Here is a 21,345-nt window from a genome sequence, read left to right on the forward strand (position 1 = left end):
ACTTCCACTTTCAGGGTTCACCAGATGAACCTCTGAGGATCCTCTATGAATCAGCAGAGGCACGACATCTCCTGAGACTGGAAGGTGGTACTGTCTGTGGTGATAACATAATTTTAATTTATAAGCTGGGAATGCAAAGGCAATACTGACCTTGCTAAGAAATGTGAGGTTCACGGGAGGACAAAACTGGGGAAAAAGGTAGGGAACAGTTGTCAGTAACAGTCACTCACTTTCGACATTAAATTGTGTGTGTGTTTAATTGTGAAGGGAAATACAATGGTAGAACATGCACCAAAAGCTAGAAATAGACAGTTTAACATTAACACCTAAAAGCAAATTCTATCTAAGGATTTTGGAATATTTTTTAATCTTTCCTGGTATGAAACCTCCAGCCCCGACTTTCTATGCCCCTTATAACAGCTAAGTCCATTGTAACTTTCAGTAATTGGCTTTTTATTAAAATAAGAGACTGTAGTATAAATTTTAGCAACTGGACTAAACAGGCATTAACAGGCCCTGGGATCCGACCATAATTTGTAACATCGTTCCTCTGGGAAAATGGATTCTAAGTGCCCAATAACTACCTTACAAATAGACTCTTGAATCATAGTCCATTTGAGAATAAGGAACTGTTTGTGATAGTAATACCTTCGATTGGCTCGCTTGAGAACTGCACAGAAGGGACCTATATTCCACCACATGTGTGTGGTGAACCCAGCTCGTCTGGGTTTGATCAAAGATTATTGCCGAGTGGGCATGGAAAGTGCAGGAATTAAACTCAAAGCGGAGGCTGGAGACACGTCAAGGATGGCGTTAGATGGACCTGGAGAGCTCTTAGTGGTAGGAAAAAAATTTCAATCCCAGAGGCCAAGGAGTGTGTCTGAGCAGATGAAGGGCAGGGAGAGAAGAGAATGGCAGGGTAAGTAGGATTGAGAACCAGTCATTTTCAAGCAAAATGTAACTCAAAATGTACCAGGAAGGCTGAATAGCCCACAAGAAGGTCAGAGAAAGAGACGTCCCTCAGATCTGCCTCGCCCTCTCTCTTTTGTTTATATTTGTTTATTTAGTTTTATTTTATTTATTTTGTCTGTCACAAAATACAGGTTGGAGTGCAGTGGCATGATCTTGGCTCACTGCAACCTCTGCCTTCCAGGTTCAAGTGATTCTCCCACCTCAGCCTCCCGAGTAGTTGGAAATACAAAGGTGTGCCACCACACTTTTCTAATTTTGGGGTTTTTGTTGTTGTTGTTTGGAGATGGAGTCTTGCTCTGTTGCCCAGTTGGAAAGCAGTGGCACCATCTTGGCTCACTGCAACCTCCACCTCCTGGGTTCAAGTGATTCTCCTGCCTCAGCCTCCCAAGTGGCTGGGATTACAGGCACGCACCACCACACACATCTAGTTTTTTTGTATTTTTTGTATTTTTAGTAGAGACCGGGTTTTACCACATTGGCCAGGCTAGTCCCTCTCCTCCTCCTGCCGAGGAAGAACAACCATGTGTTGGCATCCAGTCTGTCCTCATGTGTGCTGCAGAAATAACCCTAAGTAGAGAAAGCACCCTGCCTACGATGACCATCAATGTCTCCATTTATGCTGTGCCCTCTTACAAAAAGCCACAGGCAGTGGTCTCCACATTTCAGAGATTTCTGTTCGTCACTCTTTCCCTCCTTGGATCCAGGCATAAGTCCAGTGGGGAGGCCCATGGGTCTAAAAGGCACTGAACGAGACTGGGCCTCTACTGTAGCACCTGGCTGCTCTCCCTGGGCCAAATCTGTGTACCTTGCCTCATCTCTTTGGTGACGTGCTTCTCAGGCGGTTTTTCTGTCCTTCATTCATTGACCCCCAGCAGGCACGCCCTCTAGAATTTCCCACACTTACCTGAATTTCCTGGTGAACACACCCAGGCTGTCAAGCTGGCATTTTCCCAAGTCAGGATAATTTTTTGCTCTCTACCCAAATTCTAAAGGGCAGGCTGTTGTTTTAGATTAGGAAGGCATAGATGTTTTCAGGATGCTTGTTTGAGATTCAGAATTACAAAGCTAATTGACAATAAAAAGTACAAAGTTTTCTTTATTTTAGAGACAGGCTATTGCTGGACTGCAGTGGCATGATCATAGCTCAGCACAGCCACCAATTCCTGGGCTCAAACGATCTTTGCCCCTCACCCTTTTGAGTAGCTGGGACTACAGGCTTGCACCATCATGCCTGGCCAATTTTGTGCCTATATGTCCCTTTTTTTTTTGTAGTGACAGAGTCTCACTCTGTTGCCCAGGCTGGTCTTGAACTCCTGGCCTCAGGTGATCCACCCTCTTCGGCAAAAGTGCTGGGATTACAGGCATGAGCCACCATGCCTGGCTTCTTTGTTTTTAATGAAAGTCCATTTAACTTTTATGCATAGAACATTATTCTGTTAATGATTTGTCTATTGTAGGCATACCTCAGAGATACTGCAGATTTGGTACCAGTCCATAGCAATAAAGCAAATACTACAGTAAAGCAAGTCACACTATCTTTTTTTTTGGGGGGGGGGGGGTTTCCAGTGCATATAAAAGTTATGTTTACACTGTACTGTAGTCTATTAACTGTGCAATAGCATTATGTCTTTAAAAAAACCCAATGTGTATGCCTTAATTTAAAAATACTTTTTGCAAAAATATGCTAGCGATCACCTAAGCGTTCAGCAAGTCATAATCTTTTGCTGGTGGAGGGTCTTGCCATGACGTTGATGGTTGCTGGCTGATCAAGGTGGTGGTTGCTGAAGGTTGGGGTGGTTTTGGCAATTTCTCAAAATCAGACAACAATAAAGTTTGCTGAATCTTTTGACTCTACCTTTCACAAAGGATTTATCCGTGGCATATGATGCTGTTTGATAGCGTTTATCCACCATAGAACTTCCTTGAAAACTGGAATCAATTATTCCAAACACTGCTGCTGCTTTATCAACTAAGTTTATGTAATATTCTAAATCCTTTGTTGTCATTTCAAGAATGTTCACAGCGTGTTCACCAGGAATAGATTCCACCTCAAGAAACCACTTTCTTTGTTCGTCCATGAGAAGCAACTCCTCGTTTATTCAAGTTTGATCATGAGGTTGCAGCACATTGTCGCATCTTCAGACTCCACCGCTAATTCTAGTTCTCCCGTTGTTTCTACCGCATCTTCAGTTACTTCCTCCACTGAAGTCTCAAACTTGTCAAAGTTACGCATGAGGGTTGAAATCAACTTCTTCCAAACTCCTGTTCATGTTGATCTTTTGACCTCCTCCCATAGATCGTAGGTGTTCTTAATGACATCTAAAATGGTGAATCTTTGCTGAAAGGTTTTCAATTTACTTTGCCCAGACCCATCAGAGGAATTACTATCTATGGTAGCCATAACCTTATGAAATGTGTTTCTTAAATAATAAGACTTAAACTCTAAATGACTCCTTCATCCATGGGCTGCAGAAGGTATGTTAGATAAGCATGCATGAAAATGACATTCATTCATCAACATGTCTCCATCAGAGCTTTGGGTGGCCCAGTGCGTTGTGACTGAGCAGTAATGTTTTGAAAGGAGTCTTATTCTGAGCAGTAGGTCTTAACAGTGGGCTTAATATTCAGTAAACCATTCTATAAACAGATGTAGTGTTAGCCAGGCTTTGTTTTTCCATTTCTAAGAATTGATTTAGCATAAATTTTCAGAATGGTAAGTGAGCATTGGCTTCAACTTCAAGTCACCAACTTCATTAGCCTCTAACAAGAGTCAGCCTATCCTTTGACACTTTAAAGCTTGGGATTGACTTCTCCTCTCTAGCTATGAAAATCCTAGATGGCATCTTCTTCCAGTAGAAGGCTGTTTCATCTGCATTGAAAATCTGTTATTTAGTGAAGCCACCTTCATCAATTATCTTAGCTAGACCTTCTGGCGAACTTGCTGCAGGTTCTACATCAGCACTTACTGCCTCACCCTGCACTTTTATGTTATAGAGACAGCTCCTTTTTTAAACTTCGTAAACCAATCTCTGTTAAGCTACAGACTTAACACAACTTCCTCACCTCTCTCAGCCTTCGTAGAGTTGAAAAGAGTTAGGGCCTTGCTCTGGATTAGGCTTTGGCTTAAGGGAATGTTGTGGTTCCAGACCACTTTCTCCATATCAGCAATAAGGCTGTTTTGCTTTCTTATCATTTGTGTGTTCACTGGAGTAGCTCTTTTAATTTCCTTCAAGAACTTTTCCTATGCATTCACAAGTTGGCTAACTGGTGCAAGAGGCCTTGCTTTTGGCCTATCTAATACATGCATAAATACATGCTAATGATGGCATGTATTCACTGCCTGAAGTAGAAGTGTATTTTCCTTGATAGGGGAATTTCTTTTTGTTTTTGTTTTTTGTTTTGTTTTTTTGAGACGGAGCCTCACTCTGTCACCCAGGCTGGAATGCAGTGTTGCAATCTCAGCTCACTGCAACCTCCACCTCCCAGGTTCAATCAATTCTCTTGCCTCAGCCTCTTGAGTAGCTGGGATTACAGGTGCGCGCCACGACCCCCAGCTAATTTTTGTATTTTTAGTACAGATGGGTTTTCGTCATGTTGGCCACGTTGGTCTTGAATTCTTGACCTCAATCAAGTGATCCACTTGCCTTGGCCTCCCAAAGTGCTGGGATTGTAGGCGTGAGCCACTTCACCTGGCCCAGATAGGGGAAATTCTTGATGAATAAATAGTAACAGGAGGAAGAATGGGCTTTACTGAGTGTTTCCTGTATGCCATGCTCCGTGTTAAATGATTTATGTTGATTAGTTTTTGTTCATAAGAAAAGTGCTATGAAGTGTTTTTAGCTCCCTTTTACGCATGAGAAAATGGCAATTTAAAGAGGCTAAGTATCTTGCTGAAGATCACAGAGGTAACAAGTAGAGAGCTTGGACTAGAACCCAGGCCATCTGACCACAGTGCAGGGCTCTAGACCACATCTTTCTTAAATAAATCTTTATGAAATTGTCAAAAGTCACTTATTGAGAATAAACACTAAACAATAAGACAGTTTTTTGGAACCTGTTTCTCACTTTTTAATAGTAGCTGATCCTCAATATTACTAGAGGTAGAAGGATTCTTGTTCATTGAACATATTTCTTTAAGATTGCAATTTACGTTATCATGTAATAAATTGCATATGAATGTTAATTAATAGTCATCTTCCAGACAGAATAATTTCAGCAGAATTCTGTGTTTCCCGATTAACTTAAACTATATTTTTTATGAGCCCAAAATTACATTTTTATATTTGAGTGAGATATCCTATTCATAGTCATAAATTCACTGTGAAAACAACATCTTTTTTTTTTTTTTTTTTTTTTTTTAAAAGAAACAGAGTCTCACTGTGTTGTCTAGTCTGGAGTGGTATGATCAGGGTTTACTACAGCCTCCACCTTCCAGGATCAAGCTATCCTCCTACCTCAGCCGGGACTATAGACATGCAGCAGACATGCAGCAGACGTGCACCACCATGCCTGGATAATTTTTAAATTTTTTTTATAGAGATGGGGTTTCTCTATGTTGCCGAAGCTGGTCTTGAACTCCTGGGCTCAAACAGTCCCTCCTGTCTCGGCCTCCCAAAATGCTTGGATTACAGGCATGAACCACCGTGCCCAGCCCATTTTTTTTTTTTAAATCTAAAAAATGTTTCTGTGTTTTAATTCCATGTGATAATGGACATTACACCAAGATGCTTTTAAGACTGGTAGTAATGTTTTGGCAGGTGTCGGCAGTTTAACTTGATTAGATACTTTCTATAACATGGGACAAATGATCAGCTTATTTCTTCCGCTGGCGATGCATGGAAAGAATGGTTTAATCCGAAGATCTCAGCAGGATTCAAATTTAATGTTTTGTCATATTTTTATATCCCTTGATATCTTTTGGATGCTTTAAAGATTATCTTGTGCAAACTGAGAAATGTTAGTGTTTGCCATTCAAGTTCCAATAATGCTATCTTTCCCCAAAAAGCACATTTGTTTATATGGAGTTTTCTATTCTAGGGGCACCAAGAATAATGTGTATGTCGTGTAAGAAGTGGATTATTGTAAATTTCAAACAGATCTCACTGTGAAGATGTTTGCACCCATAAAACAGACCCAGAGGGCATTCCAATGAAATTTTAATGTGTAAATGCACAAAGCTGAACTGTTAATATATTTATATCAGAATCGGCGTGTTCTCATTTCAAGAAGTTTAATTTTAAGTTCTATTTTGTTTTTGGTATTAAACACACAAAAAATGTGATTTTCCCCTGTACTCTTGTTTCAGGCCACAAGGGCAGCCATTACTCAGCACTGCACTGACCTTGGGAATTTGCTGGGGAAGGAAAATGATGTGGCCCTCATCATCGATGGCCACACCCTGAAGTACGCGCTCTCCTTCGAAGTCCGGAGGAGTTTCCTGGATTTGGCACTCTCGTGCAAAGCGGTCATATGCTGCAGGTAGGAACATGCAGGCTGTGCACAGTTCACGCTCTGCTGTGTCTGTATCCTGTGTTTATATGAAAGAAAGGGATGCATGGGAATTCTAGGTTTAAAGTTTCATATCTAAAAAAGCCAAAACAAAAGTACAAATTTATTTTTAACTGTTGGTGCACAGATTTTGCAGAGGCAGTTAGTGGCTTTTACATTTCGGTTTTGTTTATTGTCTTCTGAGAAGATAAAAAGAGTAAGGACCAGGGCTTCCAGTCACATTCACCATGGGGGATAAATTGGAAAAACACTGGCTCAAGCCCCTTTGAGAAATTACTGGGGTCCCACTTACTGCACATGTCTGAGCTCAACTTCCAAGACTTATGGGACTTTGATGCTTCCTTTCTGACATTTGTTGGGGTATTTCTTTTCAGTTGAGGAGGCGTTTGGTCAGGTTCATGTGATAGCAATTTTTGTGGTAAGATCTAACCAGAAATCTTTGTAAGTTCTTCATGGAGTCTGGGAAGTTTTTTTTTTTTTTTTTTTTTTCCCCCCCATTGGCAGTGGTGGGGTATTGTTACATTCCATTGACTGCTGACTACATGGAGGTCTAGTTCTGATAGAAATATAAAAGTCGGCCGGGCGCGGTGGCTCACGCCTGTAATCGCAGCACTTTGGGAGGCCGAGGTGGGCGGATCACGAGGTCAGGAGATCGAGACCATCCTGGCGAACATGGTGAAACCCCGTCTCTACTAAAAATACAAAAAAATTACCGGGCGTGGTGGCGGTGCCTGTAGTCCCAGCTACTTGGGAGGCTGAGGCAGGAGAATGGCGTGAACCCGGGAGGCGGAGCTTGCAGTGAGCCGAGATCGCGCCACTGCACTCCAGCCTGGGCGACAGAGCCAGACTCCGTCTGAAAAAAAAAAAAAAAAAAAAAGTCAGAATTCTAAGGACAGTAAACCCCTAGAAAGACGAGTGGTCACAGAGAGCTGGAGGGGCTGGCAAGTGGAGCATCAGTAGTGGAAAGGCATGTCACTTTTATGCCTGTGGTCACAGGATATTCAGGGACCATAGGGATGAGGACAAATTCAAATGTGTTTGAAACAATGAATGATGAGTCTGTTGTACCTTTAAGTCAGGAAGCCTGGTGCAGCTGTCAGGGACCTGGTGCAGGGAGCAATGGCCAGAGCACCTGAAAGGGAAATACACTGCTTCTGGGTTTCAGGATGGCCTCCTCCTCTTTTCCTCAAACAGCTTGATTGTGATACAATTCACATACCTTACAGTTCACCTGTTGTAAAGCAATTCATTGGCTTTGAGTATATTCACAAAGTTATGTAACCATCATCACAACCAATTTTAGAACATTTTCATCACCCCATAAGGAAACTCCTGTATCCATTATCAGTTAATCCCATCTTCCTCCACTCCTTCACCCCCACCCCAAACAACCAATCATCTACTTCACTTGGCTCTCGAATTAGCCTGTTTGGGACATTTTCACATGAATGGAGCCATAAAAGAGATGTTCTTTTTCTGACTTCTCTCCATCCCTGTTGTTGCATGTGTCAGTACTTCGTTCTTTCCATGGCTGAGTAATATTCCATTGTTTAGATGTACCACATGTTTATCCATTTCTCAGTGTATGAGAATTTGGATTTTTCACACTTTTTGACTGTTATGTGTAATGCTACTGTGAAGATTATGTGCAAGCTTCTGTTTGGATATGGGTTTTCGATTCCCCTGGGTATGTACCTAGGAGTGGAGTTGCTGAGTCACGCAGTAACTCCGTGTTTAACCTTTTGAGGAACTGTGAGATGGTTTTCCAAAGTGGCTGCACCCTTTCTGTTCCCACTGTCTATATGCGATTGTTCCGGTTCCTCCATATCCATGCTAACACTTGTCACTAGCTGTCTTTTTGATTAGTTAGTCTCGTGGATGTGAAGTTGTATTGCATTGGAGTTTGGGTTTGAATTTTTCTGTTGATTAATGATGTTGATCGTTTTTTCATGTGTTTATTGGCCATTTGTATATCTTCTTTGGAGAAATGTCTATTCAAATCCTTTGCCCATTTTTAAGTTGGATTATCTTTTTATTATTGAGGTATCAGGGTTCTTTAGCTACTTCATCAGATGGGTGATTTGCAGTTTTTGCCCCGTTCGGTTACCTTTTCACTTTCCTGATGGTATTACTTGCAGCAAAATTATTTTGACTAAGTCCAATTTCTCTATCTTTCTCCTTTGTGCTTTTGGTGTCATAGCTAATGAGCTTTCTTTTTAGAGTACTGATCCTGTGCTTGCTTTCCTGGAATATATTTGAGCAGTTTAGATTAGGGCTATGCAAATGGAAGGAAGGATGGAAAGAATGGTGGGGAAATACTTTTATTCATAAATTTCCCTTTGTTTCTTCATTGTAAGGCTGCTGAGTAGGTGGGTACCTAATCATATGAATTGCTCCACACTGGAGGTTGTTACTACTCTACCTCAGAGCCGCGAGTCACGGTGAGTCAGCCGCTTCTGCTGTCACTGCCCTGTTGATCAAGGGGTCGTCCCCCTGACTTGCTGGTGGACAAAAACAAGTAACAATGTGGAAAAGTCTGGTAAACTGTAACCCAATGCAAACATGCTAAAACCTTGTAAGTTTTTAAGAGGGAAATCAAAATGAGTCCGTTGGATTCTCAGGGGAGAGCCAGGAATGCCTGTAACGGTTTACAGGAACATGCTCTTTTCTTGCCAGGTGCTTGATACTAAAATACACACACACGTGCACGCATGCACACACGCGCGCGCACACACACACCCCCATACCTTTTTCCCCTTCTCGCTGTGACTGCTTCACAGTACTTTGTGTGTCTCATAGGCTGTATGCTTGAAGACTTCTCAGGGGAGTTCAAACTGGAATTGGCACAGAAAGAGGAAATTTCAAATTAAATACTGCTACAGTCTACAAAATGGAAGCATTAATTGAAAAAGGGAATTTAGGATAGTGCATCATTTTCTTGCTCTTGGAGACATTTCCTGGCTGATCTCATACTTAAGTTTTTAAAAAAATCAACATGTACTTAAAAATAAAAGAAAAAAGTACTTGTACACTTCAGATGTACTTACTAGTCATGGAAATTTTAAACTTAAGCTAAATTCAATATGTGGCTTCAAACATAAATTTGACCTTAATTTTCACTTTTCATCTTCAAAATATAGTTGTGAGAATACCTGTTTCTCTAATAATGGAAAAATAATTTTTTTTCAGAAAATAACTGGCCTATGAAGTCATGAAGCATGTTCTTATCAATATTGATTCAGAGATTGGTAAAGTTGTATAGAAATAAATACCTTTAAACTAAAACAGTATTTTAGGTGGCAACAAGAGGGAAATGCAAGAATTTGTTAAATATGTTGCTGAAATTAGAATCAAACAATTTCCTAATTATGCATTTCTGTACCCAAATATTTTCCATATGGTTAAAATCCTAGAGAGGTCATGTATAGTCAGTGCTCCAGTACAATTTAGTTTGTGTCTGGCAGGGATGTTGCCATGTAATTTGTTGAAGTGCAAACTGGTCCAGTCCAAGGTTTCTATTGTGGGCTTGCAAGTATTGTGACATTTACATTGCAAATTCCTAGTGTCATGGATGAATAAAGAGAGGAGACATGGTCTTTGGCGTATAAGTGCAAGTAATGAATAAGAGACTGTGTTATTGTATTTGCCTCTATTCCTTTGCATCTCACATACATCCCAATTCCTTGAAACCAGCCCTTAGTGAAGAACGCATAGCCGGGGCTCCATCTGGCCACACGCAGCAGACTCCCTTTTGTTCTAGATTTTCAGATCCTTTCAGCATCTGGTGTTGAGGGTTCTTCCCTTGAGGGGTTCTCTTTTTCTTCAGTGGCACCTTTCTCTTCTCCTTAGTTATCTGTCTCCTTTATGGGCTTTCTGGCTGCCTGTGAAATGTTGTTTTCCCAAGGTTTTACCTCTGGTCCTATGATGTTCCCACTCTGCATCTCCCCATGTGCCTTCCATCTGATGTGTGGGATGGCCTCGTTCATCTTATACATTAGTGACTTCTCACACCAGCTTCACATGGAATCATCTGGAGAACTTTTGTTTGTTTGTTTGTTTGTTTTTGAGACAGAGTATTGCTCTGTCGCCAGGCTGGAGTGCAGTGGCACGATCTCAGCTCACTGCAACCTCTGCCTTCCAGGTTCAAGCAATTCTCCTGCCTCGGCCTCCCGAATAACTGGGACTACAGGCGTGCCCCACTAAGTCCAACTAATTTTTGTATTTTTAGTAGAGACGGAGTTTCACCATGTTGGCCAGGATGGTCTCGATCTCTTGACCTCGTGATCTGCCCACCTCGGTCTCATGAAGTGCTGGGATTACTGGCGTGAGCCACACTGCACTCAGCTGAGAACTTTTTAAAAACATATTTTCCTCAAAAAGCTAAATCTGGAAAATACCATATGACCCAGAAATTCCACTCTTAGGTAGGTGTACACCCAAAAGAATTAAAAACAGGCACTCAGACAATACTTGTATGTGCACGTTCATAATGTTCATAGCAGCACTGCCTGCAGTAGCCCCAAACTGGAAACAACCCACGTGGGAATCCATGCAGTGGAATATTACTGAGTCATAAAAAATGAAGTAGTGATGTGCTACAATGTGGATGTACCTTGAAAACAGGCTGATTGGATGTACCTTGAAAACAGGCTGAGTGAAAGAAGCCAGTCACAAAAGACCACATATGATGCCATTCCTGTGATATAGTCAGAATAGGCAAATCCACAGAGCCAAGGAAGCAAGCTACTGGTTGCCAGGGGCTGGGAGGAGGAAGAATGGCACGTGACTGCTTGGTGCGTATGGGATTTCCTTTTGAGGACGATGAAGTGTTTTGGAACAGGCTACAGGGGATAACTGCACAACGTTGTGACCATGCAAAATTCCACTAAGTTGAAAATGGTCGATTTTATCTTACGTGATTTTTACCTCAGTAAAATATAAATAAATGAATAAAAGAATTCATCCATTTAAATGAAATGTTTGTTGAATTAAAAAACTGAAATGTTTGAATGAAAGTTCACTCATTTGAATGAAATGTTGATGACAAAAAAATGAATCTTTTGAGCAGAAGTTTTGTTATTTTAAATGAAAGGTTTGTGGAAAGAAAAACAAAGAGTCTGATTCCCAGGCCCTTCCTCAGAGCAATAAGATCAAAACTCTAGAAATTCTACAAACTCCCGATGGCACCTCTCTTTTCCTTCGTTATCTGTTGATTCTGATGAGCAGTCAGGGTTGAGAAGCCAACTTCCACCATCTGCTTCTCCAGCGTGTCCCCTCACTTCAGCTCCAGATCTGTACATCCAACCGCATCTAGGGCTTTTTTTTTTTTTTTTTTTTTTTTTTGAGACAGTCTTGCTCTGTTGCCCTGTCTGGAGTGCAGTGCCATGAACACAAACACAGCTCACTGTAGCCTTGACCTTCTGGGTTCAAGCGATCCTCCTGCATCAGCCTCTCAAATAGGTGGGACTAGCGTGCCACTATGCCTGGTTAATTAAAAAAAAAATTTTTGTAGAGCTAGGGGCTCGCTATGTTGCCCAGGCTGCTCTCAAACTCCTGGGCTTAAGTGATCCTCCTGCATCCTCCTCCCAAAGTGCTGAGATTATAGGCATGAAACATAGTGCCAGGGCCTTTTGACAGCGTTAGCAAGCATGGTTTTATATGTAGGGGACCTTCAGAGAGATTGAACCATATAAGCACTTTATTACATTGAAGTCAGAAATTAAAGTCTCTTAATTTGTTTATCCTTTTCAGGATCGTATTTAGTTTTATAAATAAGGAAATAAAGGCCTCACAAAAATTATATCATCTTGTCTGTGGTCTCAGCTAGGAATGGAAGAGACAGCATTTTATGTTCTATCTGAACAATATCAGGGCCTATGCTCTTAAGTCACACAGTTGGCTGTGTCAGCTAATTCATTGTCACACATGTTTATTACTGATAATACAATTTTGCACAAAAGTTTTGCTTTTAACGTATTAACTGTCTTATATGTTTAGACTTAAGAAGTCAACATAAAGTCTTGTAGGATTTGTCATTCTCCAAAGGGGTAAAAATTATGTGGAAAATGTGTAAACCATTTTCAGTATGTCCAAGAAAGAGTTCTCTGTTCTTCCCCCTTTCTCATTTTCCCTTTTTCTCTGAAGGTCTTTATTTTTGTCCAAACGGAGATAATTTCTCTAGCACAGACTACCAGGGGAGAGGACTTTGACCTCTTGAGAACACTCAGAAATCTTAAAAGTGACTGTCTCATCAGGAAAAGAGTCATGAAAGAATCATCAGTGTCCCCCCTGTGAGGACGTTAGTGATGGCCCCATCAGAGTCCCCAGCAAATACAGGTGACACGGGGGCCTCTGGGCACCGCCTCGTTAGCAGATGTGATTTATGGCTTCACGTCTCTGGGCAGGAGATGGAGTGAAAGGAAAACACCGCGGCAGGGATTTCCATGGGATGTGCAAATTAAGGGTTTCCAAAGGCATCATTTATTTTCTCTGATATGTTTAGACTTCTGTCTTTCAGGATAGATTCAAAGATAAACATGTATAAGCCTTCTGTGATATCATAGGTATAAAAACAGGAGAGAAAAAAGGCAGAGTGCACGCACTGAGTGTTTAAAAAGACTTCTTGGGTTTATTTTTCTAACTGTGAGAGTGATTTATATTTTTTGGTAAAAAGTTAGAAAATACAGATAAACAAGAAGAAAGAAAATGGCATTCGCAATCCCCCAACTAGAGATTAGCACTGTTGACAATTGGTTGTGAAGTCTTGATCTCCTTCTGTGAAAACACTTTTCAATGGACGAAGGGTTACACCTTTTACAATATGCAAAGTTAAAGGTTATACACAGTTTCTATGTCAAATTTGAATATAAATGTGTTTTTTAAAAGCATAATGGCGTTCTGTTATATGAAAACACAGCAATTAATTTATTCCTAATTGATGGATAGTCAAGTTAACAATGTTTTTTACATGAATAGTTGCAAAGACACTTGATGATTTCCATAAAATAATAATGGATTCAAGTATAAGCAACATAGAAATTTGCAAAAGGGCTTGTAGCCTTAGACTCGGAAAGTAAGATGAATTGGCTTAGAGTCAGAGAGAGATGAGTAGTAGCTTAGTCCCTGCTGGGACAAACGTATTCTCCTCTGTTTAGTAAGCATAGTATGGATTCCAAGCCCCAGTTTGGGGTGTGTTAACCTCACTAAGAAAAGGGAGCAGTTTAGAGGTTATTTTGTGAAAGTATATATATGTATATATGTATATATATCCTGTCCAGCATTTTAACACACTGGCAGTGTATCATTCCCAACGTCGGGTCAGTCTTCCAGACTATCCTATGCTTATCACTCAGCCTGCATTAAAAAACCTGGTAGACATCTGTCTTAACTTTATACTACTTAACGTAGAAAAGAACTGGCTCTTCTGATTTGGTTTCTTCCCCAGCTTAACTTTTTTACCTGAATGAGGCATGATGGATAATAGGAAATCAGAACGTTATGCATTTTGTGTGTGGTGTCTTTCAGCCTGTGAACTACACACAGAATTATGTCAAAACAGAGTTCAGATGCAGTAATTAGAATTGTACCACCAATTGTGTTTTAGTTGGCCTCCATATTGGTAGGGATCCAATTATACACTTGCACAAATAAAACTTTTCTTTAGTTTCATTCATGATGTGATTTCTCAGCATCCCGAACATTTAGTTATAAGCCACCTTCCTACTTTGACACCCTATTCCAGAGAGCATTATTAACTTGTCGAGGCTGTAAGTCTATCCTTGGGTTGTTTGATTGTGGCTTAGCATATATTTGCCCATTTGTTGATTGCATGCAATTAAGGTAGAATTCACTTTTAGATAGGTTTTTTAAATTTAGCTCTAAAATGAATGTTATTATTTGAAGGATTACAGCAATTTTATTTGGTTCTAAATGGCTTCATTGTTATTTTGTTAAGGATGAGCGTGATCAGATGTAATAGTTCTTCAGCACCATCTTGAAGAAAAAAAAAAAAAACAATTTCTCAAAGCCCAAAGTTGAAACACTGTTTTTCCACCCACAGATCTTACCATAGTTTCTCTAGAATAAAACTAGACTGACGCAGATTTTGTAGTATATTAAAAATAGCTCACTTGAATCATTGTAGAGGCCAGAATATGTAGACACTTGAGTATTAATCTAAAGTAGGAAAAGGAAACCGTTCCTAAATAATTATTTACAACTTAGGAAAAAAAAAAAAACCTTTTGAAATTAAAGCTAATTTTGATGATAACACATTTAGAAATGGAGGACAATTCTCATCTTAAATACCTATTGGAGCAAATAATTTATATGAATTGCTCTATAAGATCAACTTCTAACTATTAAGGATTTCTGATGTTTTGATTCCCCTCTAACTAAAAGTTATACAGGATCACTATCTGGGTGTTACTATTTCAGAAATTAAAAATAATTAGCCTGTCACCTTGTTTCTTATGTCCTGGACTAATAAAACAACTCGGTGGGGAGCAATATAGTACATGTGATAAAAATGTGGACAAATATTCAGCATAAGATTGAAAATACGGGAAGCTCTTCTGTATGTCAGCTATGAGCAACTGAGTGAACAGACACGGATAACATGTTGGGAATACTTGCCAAGGGGCATTTAGTAATGAAGGTTGATCTATAATAATATGCTATGTAATTGGGAACATGTCTCTTCAGAGATTTTTTTTTTTGGTTTATAAAATTGTTACATATCATTTTGCTTATGTAGTAAGCCTATTTTTCCTAATGGTTCTGAAACCTGATTTCCATGGCACAAGTTCCCTTCCACACACTAATGTTTGTTTGCAGAAGCTCAGATGCACACTGAACAGTGGAAGTCAGGAAGCCCTTTCCTCTTTTGGCAATAGTCTAAGAATTATGGTAGTTGGGGCTGTGTGATCTCCCATCCATCCGCTCTGCAGCTTTCAACACATGAGGACCCTTGTGAGACACCGGAAGAGCTCACAGACACATGACTTCAGGACTCTTCCTGTGTTGTTTTTTTCCTTTCCCCCTTTTCATGAACGATTACTTCATCAGTGCATGTTATTTTTGACAACACTGCTTGCCAAATGAAACAGGGTGATACAAGGTCACACTGTGGCCTAAAATTCTGAAGTAGAAGCTCATAATATTTGGCATCTTTCCTACTAGAAAAACCAGAAAAAAAAAAAGTCAAGAACAGAGCTTAATTAAACATGCGGAATATGTCATGAATATTTATGTCCCCAAGTCTTGCCTTGTGATGGTATTTGCACTTAAAATGCTTTTTCTCCTCTTTCCTGTGAAATCGTTCAGAATGTGTTTCATTAGTACAAGAACGTGTCATGTTAGCTTTCATTAGGAAAAAATTTCACTTCTGACAACACTGACACCTTTCTGATTGAAAGTATGCAAAACAGCTCTTACGTTAATTGGTCCCAAAGAAAATTATGTTATCCGTTTTCCTGTCTATACATCTGACACTTTCCCTCATCTGTCACCCCCTGAATTATCAATGCTTTCCCTTGCCTGATTTTGACGCCAGTATTCTGCCTATGACTTTAAAAACCATAGAAAAGCTCCATACTGGGAGCTTTACTGTCCTCCAGTTTGAATAGGAAGCACCAGGATTACAGTCAGCAAGGTGTAGACACATCTACTTCTACGCCACATCTAGACTGCAGTTTCTCTGTTTTAAGCCTCTCCCGTTGTTTCTTACTGGTTTAACTTTAGAGAGGAAACAAATGACAAAGAAGAATGTTTATACTTTTTGAGTATTTAGTCTTATTGAGGGTCACAAGTAGATTTTGTCAGCAGGAGCTAGGTCAGACTGACAGAGCTAACTGAAGTTGCCAAACTTTGGGAGCCTGTGCTTGGTTTGAGTTTTATGATTGGTGATGTCGGGGCCTTATGGCCATTGTCATCTGCAGAGCTTCGCTGGGTCAGCAGAGTCTGAGAGGGTCTGTTGAATGATTTGGTTTCTGTTGTTTCTTGTTAGCCAGTTAACTGAGCTCTGTGAGAGTCCCAGGGCTGAATTGTCGCCAGTGGTTTAGTTTCTGACAGGCCTGTAAGTGAGAGAGGCAGACAGACAGAGACAGACAGACACCCCCTCCCCAACCATCCCATCAAATTCTTGGCACCTGGGTCATCTGAGCAAAACAGAACATGCATTTTTTTCTCTTACTAAGCAAGTAAGTGGCGTCCTTTCACCACTTGGCCACACCAATCATTAAAGACCAAAGTAAATACACCAAGTTGAAGATAATCCTTTCACAAATACACAAGTGCGAAGTTAAAACTGCCTGCCAATCATTTGTGCATTTTTCCTTACTCTTGTTTGTTTTAATGGATGGATGTTGTTTGAAGATATTAGAGCTTGAGAAATTAGGAGTCCCGTGTTATCACAATTATCTTTCCCCTTTACACATAATTGAACCTTAAGTTCTTAATTTCTCTTTAAAAATAGATACCGAGTTTTTTTTTTTTTCTGAAACAGAATAACAATAGTAGGGAATCTATGTGTCTATGTAGATACATGAACATGTGAATATACATTTAAGCTCAATGTTTTCAAACCCTGATGAGAAATGAATTTTGAACGATCAAATATGGGAACAAGTTTTAACAATAGTATGGAAGGAGATTGAGTCTTTTTTTAAGGGAAAAAAGTAAATATTGAATGATAATAATTTAATGACGACACTTAGATCTGAACTGATAATCCTGTATACCTGTAACTGTAGTATTAGTCTATGCCAATATAAACCTAGTTATAATACTTAAAAATAATGAATAATGAATGCAATTAAGGGCTGATACCAACATTTCATGAAGTTTTGAAATATTTATAATTAGAGAGGTTAAAGAAACAAAGTAGGGTCTTTCTGTGGTCATATTTGTGTTTCCTTTATTTGAAATCTGCCAAAATCATTAAAAAGTCAGGAAACAACAGGTGCTGGAGAGGATGTGGAGAAATAGGAACACTTTTACACTGTTGGTGGGATTGTAAACTAGTTCAACCATTATGGAAAACAGTATGGCGATTCCTCAAGGATCTAGAACTAGAAGTAGCATATGACCCAGCCATCCCATTACTGGGTATATACCCAAAGGATTATAAATCATGCTGCTATAAAGACACATGCACACGTATGTTTATTGCGGCACTATTCACAATAGCAAAGACTTGTAATCAACCCAAATGTCCATCAGTGACAGACTGGATTAAGAAAATGTGGCACATATACCCCATGGAATACTATGCAGCCATAAAAAAGGATGAATTTGTGTCCTTTGTAGGGACATGGATGCAGCTGGAAACCATCATTCTCAGCAAACTATTGCAAGAACAGAAAACCAAACACCGCATGTTCTCACTCATAGGTGGGAACTGAACAATGAGATCACTTGGACTCGGGAAGGGGAACATCACACACCGGGGCCTATCACGGGGAGGGGGGAGGGATTGCACTGGGAGTTATACCTGATGTAAATGACGAGTTGATGGGTGCTGACGAGTTGATGGGTGCAGCACACCAACATGGCACAAGTATACATATGTAACAAACCTGCACGTTATGCACAGGTACCCTAGAACTTAAAGTATAAAAAAAAAAAAGAAAATCTGCTGCCAAGAGTCTTCAGTGTAATTCATTACTGGGTGTCTTGCATTTGTACATGTCTGCTTCAAAATGTCTCAAGCTGAAGTTTTCTTTGGTTTAGTGTCACTTGTGTTTAGATAATGTTGCAGGAGAAGGAGACTTTTTTATTTTTTAAAATTTTTTATTTTAAATTATGGATACGTACTAGTTGTACTAGTTGTACATATTTATGGGATAAATGCGATGTTTTGATACAGGCTTACAATGTGTAATGATTAGATGAGGGTAATTGGGGTGTTATCATCTCAAGCATTTATCATACTTTTTGTGTTAGGAACATTCCAACTCCACTGTTTTAATTATTTTGAAATATACAATAAATTATTGTTAACTCTAGTTACCCTGTTGTGCTACTGATCTTGAGATCTTATTCCTTTTTTCTTACTGTATGTTTGTACCCATTAGCCAACCCCTCTGGATCTCCCCTCCTCACCACTGTTCCCAGCCTCTGGTACTGAGCATTCTGCTTAGGAGAGGACTTTTAAATATCTTATAGGTCTCCGTAAGATCGATTTTGTATTTGATCCTAATCTTTTTTCGAAACAGGCTTTTATTAGTGTGGTTGAACAGGTAACCACACTGCTTGTCAGGCCAACTCCCAGGACTGGCCAGGCTGTTCACTATGACCCAACTGAGGAAGTGCCTATTAAGGTTGTTGGGTGAACACAAATGGCATAGCCTTTGCCTGCCTAGAGGACTCAATCTGGTGGGAAGACCCGTCTGGTTATGACAAATAGTAGTAACACAGTCACAGCATGAGGTGCTATGAAGCTGAATGTTGGAAGATGACAGAACCTAGTAAGCTCCAAGGGATGAGTGTGTGGTGGGATATCCTAATGCCATCACAATGCTAGCACTCAAGCTGTTGCAATGTCCAGACCCTCTGCAAACACTTAGCATCTACTACTCCTGAGAATCCTGAAAATGAAGAGGAAAGTTATTGCTCTTATTTTATAGGTTAGCGAACTGAGGCATAGATGAACAAAGATACATTCCTGAGGTCATCTAGGTATTTTTTTTTCCTGAGTCAGAGTCTCACTCTGTCGCCCAGGCTGGAGTGCTGTGGTGTGAACTCAGCTCACTGCAACCTCTGCCTCCCAGGTTCAAGCAATTCTCCTGCCTCAGCCTGCCTAGTAGCTGGGATTACAGGGGCGTGCCACCACACCCAGCTAATTTTTGTATTTTTAGTATAGACAGGGTTTCACCATGTTGACAAGGCTGGTCACGAACTCCTGACCTCAAGAGACTGGCCCTCCTCAGCCTCCCAGAGTGCTGGGATTACAGGTGTGAGCCACCATGCCCAGCTGGTCCTGTAGGTATTAATGAATGGTTCCAGGGTTTGAACTCCGGAGTCCATGCTGAAAGACTTTATTCTAAAGATCATGGTGTGGAATTAAAGTATTTTGAGCAGAGTAACAGAGCTAGATCACAGGCTGGGAATGGTGGCTCATTTCTCTAATCCCAGAATTTTGGGAGGCTGAGGCGAAAAACTTGTGTGAGGCCAGGAATTCTAAACCAACCTGGGCAACACGGTGAGACCACATCTCTGTATTACCAAAAATTTTTTTTTCTTTAAAGCAAACAGAGCCTTAGGAGAAGGCAACACTATGGAGGTCAAGTTAGAGTTCATATGCAAGGTAGAGGCCCTTGTAATACTTCAGTTTAGGACAGGGTAGACCTCCACTAGGTCCCAAGTCTCTGGCACATAGTAGGTGTTAAAAAGAAAAGTTGAACTGAATTTCTAGATTCTCTGGAGTATGGACTGTGATCCGGATTTATAGTCATGTGAGAGTTAGAATCTGTAATTCTTAGTGACTGACTGAATGTACTTGGGGATGGTGAGATAGGGGTAGAGGTGAAGCACTGCTGTAAGACAGTTCATGTCAGAGGGGGTCCTGGAGGGGGATTTCATTTCCAGCATTGTGAGATGTTTAGAATTGCCACCAGCTGCTGGGTGTTCAGTTCTGGTGCAGATAGGATTCTGCCAAGCCCGTATTCTCCCAGTTACAGGCTATCAATCTATCTGAAGCTAGAAAAAAAAATCCCTCTTTATTTATTTATTTTGTATCTAGCATTTACGGAATGCCCATTTCTGGTTAGTCACCATAGTGTACAGGGCTACAGGATGAAAAGGAACAAGAAACCACGAGTCGAGGATACAGTCTCACTCCTGTATCAAGTTACTTTGCTTCAACCAGATGAATTTATTAGACTGCTCTTTGACTTTTGGCTTATGAGTCAGGGGTGTCCACAGAGTTCCCCATTAGAAAGGAATTCTACCTGTCTCTCAGTCTGCACAGGACCATGAAGCTCTTCATCTTCCAGGTATGGCGGTGGCTTCTGTCAGTTAGTGCTGCTGCCTCCTAGCAACCCTGGAGCCTGGAAGATGAGCCTTGTAGGAAATCCTTCTTTCTAGGTGCACACTCAGGACTAGGAGAAATGTTGAGGAAGATGAAGGATTCTCCCATAACTCAATCCTCCTGGGCAGGTGACTGGCAGGGCCAGACTTTGAGTATCCTTGCTGCATAATAAGCCTGTTAGGTATGGAATCCATGTGCTACTGATAGCAGGGTAATGCTGTGGATTTGCTGAAACCGTAAGGGGCTAGATGATATATAAAAAGGATATCAGTGATCCCACGAGAGTGTAACACAAGACAAAAGATATAATAAAAGCCAACCTAATACTAAGCTTAGATTTCCATACTGCTCAGGCTGTGTAATAAAAATTCTTACTGTAGAATTTTTAATCGACTGGAGTTTCCTAGTAAACTGAATTTGTGTATGTTAAAAGGGTCGGAAAGCCGGGTGGGGATGATGGGTGGGGAGCATTGCTTGAGTAAGAGACAATGACCTTAAGAATATTTCCTTGCAAAATATACCTGGGAATTCTTCATGTTTAAAATTATGCCATTCCAGCAGCGATAAGTTATTTCATTTGATAAAAGCAAAAGTAAGAATTATCGTCATGGAACTAAAACCCTATTATATTTAGTTTACTATACCATGTCTTCCATTAAAACTATCCTGAGATTAACTTGATTTATCTTGTCTCAGTTGAAGTTTAGCAATTTAATCCCTAAAAATGTAGATAGTGCTCATTGTATAGAATTCTCCCCTTTCCCAAAATGATGTATGCTTCTCTTTTACTAAATTCTCACCTCTGTCAGTCCACTCCACATTTCAGTCTTGCTGTA

General features: G+C 40.3%; 1 protein-coding gene across 2 annotated transcripts in view; it reads left to right on the top strand.

Annotated features, from left to right (window-relative positions):
• ATP8A2 (ATPase phospholipid transporting 8A2) overlaps positions 1-21,345 on the top strand; it is a 653,085-nt gene that overhangs the window by 329,229 nt on the left and 302,511 nt on the right. For both annotated transcript variants that reach the window (XM_028837283.2, XM_028837285.2), the window contains one exon: positions 6,278-6,450. In XM_028837283.2, the coding sequence (XP_028693116.1) occupies positions 6,278-6,450 (173 nt within the window). The remainder of the gene's footprint in view (positions 1-6,277; positions 6,451-21,345) is intronic.

The sequence above is a fragment of the Macaca mulatta genome, chromosome 17, assembly GCF_049350105.2.
Source record: "Macaca mulatta isolate MMU2019108-1 chromosome 17, T2T-MMU8v2.0, whole genome shotgun sequence".
Lineage (NCBI taxonomy): Eukaryota > Metazoa > Chordata > Mammalia > Primates > Cercopithecidae > Macaca > Macaca mulatta.